The sequence below is a fragment of the Calypte anna genome, chromosome 5 (genome assembly GCF_003957555.1).
Source record: "Calypte anna isolate BGI_N300 chromosome 5, bCalAnn1_v1.p, whole genome shotgun sequence".
NCBI classification, from domain to species: domain Eukaryota; kingdom Metazoa; phylum Chordata; class Aves; order Apodiformes; family Trochilidae; genus Calypte; species Calypte anna.
In genome coordinates, this window is record NC_044250.1 from 3,242,690 (window position 1) to 3,249,029 (window position 6,340).

General features: G+C 40.3%; 1 protein-coding gene across 1 annotated transcript; it reads right to left on the reverse strand.

The window, feature by feature from the left end:
* Positions 1–919: 919 nt before the first annotated feature.
* On the reverse strand, positions 920–1,051 carry SMIM38 (small integral membrane protein 38). Its single transcript, XM_030451527.1, has one exon. It carries the CDS (start codon positions 1,049–1,051, stop codon positions 920–922), a length of 132 nt encoding a protein of 43 aa, XP_030307387.1.
* Between the last annotated feature and the right edge of the window lie 5,289 nt (positions 1,052–6,340).

Genomic DNA, 6,340 nt, shown 5'->3' on the forward strand with positions numbered 1-6,340 from the left:
AAGCAAACAGCTTGTTTAGAACAACTTCTTTCATTTTGCAAGAAGAGCTAACAGGAAGATCTCTGTATGGCCTCAGGCAATGTGTCATACCCTTTGGTGTTCTCTTAAACTCCTTATTCAAGGTTAGAAATGCAGGAGGCTTGCAGGACTTTGGAGTCAAAACTCCCTGTGCACTATGTGCTCTCCCACCCCTTGCTGCAGCTGAACCCCAGCTAGAGTCCATCAGACAATCTCTGAGACACTTTTTCATGGAACAGACTATTCCAGGTGTGCCCAGCTCAATCTGGTATTCAGCTGTATAGTTTCCTAAGAAATGTGAATATTCAGCAGGTTCTGGTCAGTTAAAAACATTCAGACAGTTTCAGATCTGACTGCCTGGGAAGAACCAGGAGGAAATTGGTAACAAATCACCCAGCCAGGTAAAAATCCACCTTTACACATCCACAGCATGGCCTGTGGATACAGAGCTGGACTGTAACCTTCAGCTTCACCCAGGCACCAGCAGTCAGTGCAGCCAGGCAGGCTGTGCAGCTGACATCTCCAGGCAGAGCCTTGCTCTCAGGCCAGCAGGCACCAAGCCATCACATTTCACATATCAAGAGGAGGCCACTGGCACTCTTGGACTGCCCAGCAATAGGCTTCCTTCCAGCTTGTCCAGATCATTTAATTGGCAGAAGTCCAGGAGCCTGTTCCCAACAACAAATTCATGCCCAAGTTTGTAGGAAGTCATTTGACTCAATCAGTTGTCAGTTTCTTCCCCTCTGTCAGCATGAGGCTTTCTGAAGAATCTTCACTCAGTTGCAGTCTCAACAGGTCATTTCTCTCTCATCAGATTCCAAAGGAAAATTTGCTCCAGCTCCATTTGCTTTATCCAGTTCTCCCCATTGTCAATTCAAACCTGAACAAGCCTTTTGAAGTCTTAGTTCTCTTTTTTTGTGTCAGGAAACCTTCGGGACAGTTTATAATCTATATAAGCACTAAGACAGGACCACAGAATGAATCGTATTAATATAATTATGACCAGTAAAGTCATCAAAAGGACTGATTCCATATTTAAGCTAGAATAATGAGGTAATGCCAAAAAAAAAAAAAATAAATCTGGGATATCTAATTATATAATGTGGCATTCAGTTCTGCATGGCCAGCCCAGCAATTCCTCCAACATTCCAATCAAAAGTGATCTCACTAGCATGTGAGAGAAGAGTCCAGCTGACAGATTTGGGACATGTAACGTACTATTTAGTCAAGAGGCCCCATGTGCTATTCATAAAGAATTAACAACTCTTATATTGACAATGACAGTATTGTCAGAAGACCTTTGGGAGAGGGGAAAAAAAAAACTCCATAAACCCCGTCTCTCTGTGAAGTTGGACTTCTTTTTTTTTTTTTTTTTTTGCCCCTTTTTTCCAATGCTGATGTAATCTCCAAACATCTCCAGCAGCAGCTGCTCGGCGAAACCAGGCACCTTCTCCCTAGTCCCTTTCAGCAGCACACGCAGCACTTTCCAGCTCCCTCAGGACAATCAGGGCCTTTCTTTCACCAATTAGCTATCACTTCAAGAGCCTTGTGCTGTCCAACGAGCTCTTAAGAATGGTCTTTGCAGGAAACAACACTGGAGGAGGGTTTTTTTTTTTCTTTTTCCTAGACAAATTAAAAGGGGAAGAAAGGAGGGAGGAGGAGAGGAAAAAAAAATAAAATTAAAAGCACAACAAATCAGAACACAGAAGCTGTCTGAAATTCATCACTCATTTAGAACGTTGACAAATGCAGAAATGTCCTCAAGAGGCAATGCTAGAACAAGGCAGACACAAAAAAATTGCCCCTGCTTTCTTTTGGAGATAGGTTATTTAGTCTAATATGTTAAACAGGTTTCATTGAAAGAAGGGCTCTTGTTACAGTATGTCTCTGAGCTATATGAACTAAAACTCCTGGAAGATTATTTTGTATTTCCTTCTTTGGCTCTCCAAATGTAAAGCAGCATTATTTGAAGTAGATGTTATAGGAAAGAACTCAGTTTCCCTTGCATTAAATATAGGTGGATTGATGAAATGAGTCATTACAGGAACTGCTAAAGATCTTTTTGAACCTATTCAACTAGCAGACTCCTTTCTCCAGAAACCACACTTCCCATCTAAAAAGATATAAAAGGATGACTCAGATGCATGGAGCTCTGAATTTTACATTCTTTTCTTCCTTAAAATCAATTAATAGGTAAAATAATACCTTGAGGTACCGTGTTGATGAGTAAAACAACTACAAACCCTAGGATTCTGTTCAAGAAGTTTTTTTCTGGTCCTGACTAGGGCAACCTCATGAGAGTCAACACATTGCCTTCTACAAGGACAACACAAGTACATTGACATTACAATTAAAGAAAAATAAAATAATCTGTTCCCCTTTATTGACTATGTACCAGGAGCAGAGCTCCAGGCTCTGCAAACAGCTCAACGTCAGGGCAAAGCAAATACTTCGGGGTGTTGCAGGAGTTTGTTCACACTAATGGGTGCTCTTCACTGCTCCAGGGATTTCTAATGGAGTTGGAAAGTGTCAGAACTGTTCAGATTGCTTAGAAGGGAAGAAAGTGATGTATTGCCCTGTGTGCATTTATGAAGGAATGTGAATCAACTCAAATTCTTCTGCACAAGAAGGCTCAACCAAGGGATGAGCCATGCAATCAGGATTAAGAAAGAATCTTTGTGGAGGAGCACCAAACAATGAGTGTCCTTTTATACCTACAGACTTCAAAAGATGCTGAGTTTAAAGAGACTGCTCCTTTCAACTACCAAAGATCTTGCCTAAAAAATGCAGCAGGTTGGAGAGAACAAATATATAAACATACATATGTTACTGGGGTCACCTCCAGTTAGGGGGAAAAGGATGAAAGGGACCCAAAAGGTCTATCAGCTTACCCTAAAGTGAGCTCAGCTATGCCATTCCTGATAGAGCTGACAATAGACATTCATGTTTCTCTAACCTGTTTTTTTTTTTAACAGACCTACATCCACACAGATGGGAAGAAAGGAAATCCTCATTTTATCTGAAAGGGATTTAAGCAGGAAAAGCAGTTTGACAAATTGTTCTGTGCCTCTATCTGCTTTAACCACTGTAAGCCTACGGCCAGGTCTCTACACTACACACTCACCTGGGCAACTGGCTCATTTTATAGCTAATTAATTAGTTGAGACAATGACATCTGTCTTTCCTCAGAAAAGCACTGATCTCTGTATCTGTCTTCTCTGGATGGATACCATGGCTATGCCTCAACATCAATCTTTTGGGACAGCCTCCTTCCCTTATCCTGGTGCATTCCTGCTCTCCATACACCAGCAGGATCACCAAAAATGACCAGCAGGATCTTACCAATTCCAACCTTCTCTGAGGGGGCTGCCATGTAATCCAGCACATCCTCCACCTTGTCCAACAGCTCCAGCTCCCAGTGGTTATTTCAGGGCACACGAGGAACAAATTGGAGCTTCATTCTAGTGCCAAGTGAACAGGTGCCTCCTCCCAGGGCTCACAAGTGCTTCTTGGCCATCCTGTCTCCAGCATTCCCCAAGAGGTGTCAAAGCCAGAAGAGAAACCACAGCAAGCCTGGTGCCTGGTGCCAGGTTCTGCTTGGGCCAGGCTGACAAAAAGCCCAATAAGCTCTCAGTGCCTGAATAGCAGTTCTATGGCTCCACATGCCACGGCTGTCAGCTTGGCAGTCTTCATGGGGACTGCATTTCTTCACACAAAGGAATATTGCATTTCACCTGCTGAAGATGGAAGGATGGTGCTTTCCTGCTTAGATTTCATTTCCCAGGACAGATTTCCTCCCAGGGAAAATTAATGGCACAGCATAAGGGAAGGGAATTGATGTGCCAGATGCAGACATGGTCTGGCTGGATTTTAGCAAGTGCAGTGGAATATGGAAAGCTCCTCTTCCTTCCTTTGTAAAGTATTTTGAGACTGAGTGAGGAAAAGCACAATGTAAAGCCTAGGTATTGATAATTATTATCATTTTTCCCAAATACACAAATATAGTTTTCCCAAATACACTTTTTCACATGACAGATGTGCCTAATGCCTGGCACAGTTTTTAATGATCAGCCTTTTCAAACAATGTGTGCTGTATCACACACAAAAGCATCCTCTCTCTGCACAGTTTATTTAGTCAGAATCACTTTCCAAGTAAATCATCCCTCTAGAGAACACTTTCACGATAGAGAAGTATCCCTGGTGGGTGATATTTTATTACCAGCATATGTTCTCTTCACATAACCAATATTACCACCCCCTACTGCTATAAATACTTATTAAAATCCTCTAATTTGAAACTATTTCCAAGACAAATTCCATACTTTGCTTTCAAAGCATCACATAATTTATTGTCCTGGTAATCAGTGCCCAGTGAAGGAAAAAAAACATACATATTATGCCTTCTTGTTGACATTTAGTAAGTAAGGCAACAAGTTTCACATCTAATTTTCTAGTTCCAACTCTGAAGCAGTCTATCTCCTAAAATATCACTGTTTCTAAAATTTTTAAAGTGAATTTGCAAGCAAAGCAGACAATACCACAATAATCCTAAAACACCCACTGGCCTCATCAGTTTGAAATTTATCCCAAAACATAAATAAATTGGAATTAAACAATAGGATATTTGACTTACTGTATTTACCACACACTGAACAGTCAGGATGCCTACAAAAGAAAGCAGCAACGAGTTGCAGGTGCCAGCACACTTAACAAGAAGTTCTCAGTTCATAGTTAAGAAAAAAATAAAAAATCAAGACCAGCACTTATCTCAGAATCATTTGCCTTCTGTAGTTATCAGAGTCAGAAAGGCACCTTGCTCCAGTTTACATATGTGAAATCTCCTGAACAAGCATTCTACATGGCTCTGAAAACAAACTAACACTTAAGAGCAGCCAGATCAAGGTATTCACAGCTTTAGAGGACAAAATCTGACATTCAAAGTCAATTTCTGCTTCAAAGAACTTGGGATAATACACACATATCAAGGTCATTCAATGCTGCATTGAGTCAAAGGAAAGCAAGCACCAGCTCCTCTGACTTTCTACTGGAAAATCCCCAGCAAACACACTCCTCCCACTACACTCAGTTCAATATTCCCATTTCCATGATCATAAAAAAAAAAAGTTAGAAATAAGATCCTTCATTTATGGCATATTTCTTCTCTTAAGAATAACTTCAGTCTCCATAAAACCAGAAGCAATAGCAAAGCTGCAGCTCATCCTCAAAGGCAGAGCAGTCAAAAGGGAGAATTAAAAGTGAAAAGAAAAAAAAAGAGCACAGGTAAAACAATAAAAAAACATTATGGCAAAAAACTAGGAGAAAATAAAACAAAACCTAATTGATAAGGCTTAAAATTGATTACCTGAAGAGATCTGTATTTTGAAAAGGGACTTGATGAGACCTTTGCAGTGAGGGAGCTGTCACTCCTTTATCACATCAGATCCATGTATTTATCAAGAGCTGCTTCTCAGATCCATAAAATTCTAGATAAGAATGAAACAGAAACACAGATCAAACTCTTCAAACCATTTTATAGTTAAGGCACTCTTTCCTTAAACCACAGTTTGAGTCTTTTGACAAGTCCTTGGCCACTTGGGCTACTCCTGAGACTCCTGTGACTTAAAAAACCTTGTTTCCTTCTCACTGTGTACAAAACCAGACTGAGACCTGAAGAAATGTCACAGGAAGGACAATTCAGACCCTCCAGTCCATAGCATCACATCTTCAGCAGATTAAGCACTTCTGGAAGGTGATGCTACAGGCTGTTTCCCCTGGTTTCATTCAGAGGATGCTCTTCCTGTGTTCTACCAATAAGAGATCAGCTCAAGACATGCCTCTGGTCTACAATTAAATTTGGGTATTTGACATCATAAGCCAGTGAAGTGAACAATGCCACAAGTGCAATATCCATACAAGGTTCAGCACCTGACAAATTTAACTCCTACATAAAATTAAAGCAAAAAGTTCCCCAAAATTCTCAGAGGCATGATGTGAAAGGCAAACCTTTCACATGCTGCACTGACACAGCTCTGAACTTAATTTTTCTCTTTAAAAATGAAATTCCATTACCTGAAAGTAGTATTTCAAATAAAGGGTTGCTTGAAAATTGAGGGGTTTGGAAACTTCACAGATAGGTGATCAAAAAATATGACTGCATTCAAAAGGTCCTTATTGAACACACGTGTAACTAGAAAAAAACTTCTGATGTTTATTTAAAGCCATCTGAGTTATAATGAGTTATCAGCCCTGCTATTAGCATACTACTTTAAAAAAATAAATAAATGTGGGATTTCATGGCTTAGGTATTATGCTTTGGGGCTTT

Excerpts from the sequence above, each read along its gene's own strand:
- SMIM38 (XM_030451527.1), bottom strand. The coding sequence starts at position 1,051 with ATGGAATCAGTCCTTTTGATGACTTTACTGGTCATAATTATATTAATA.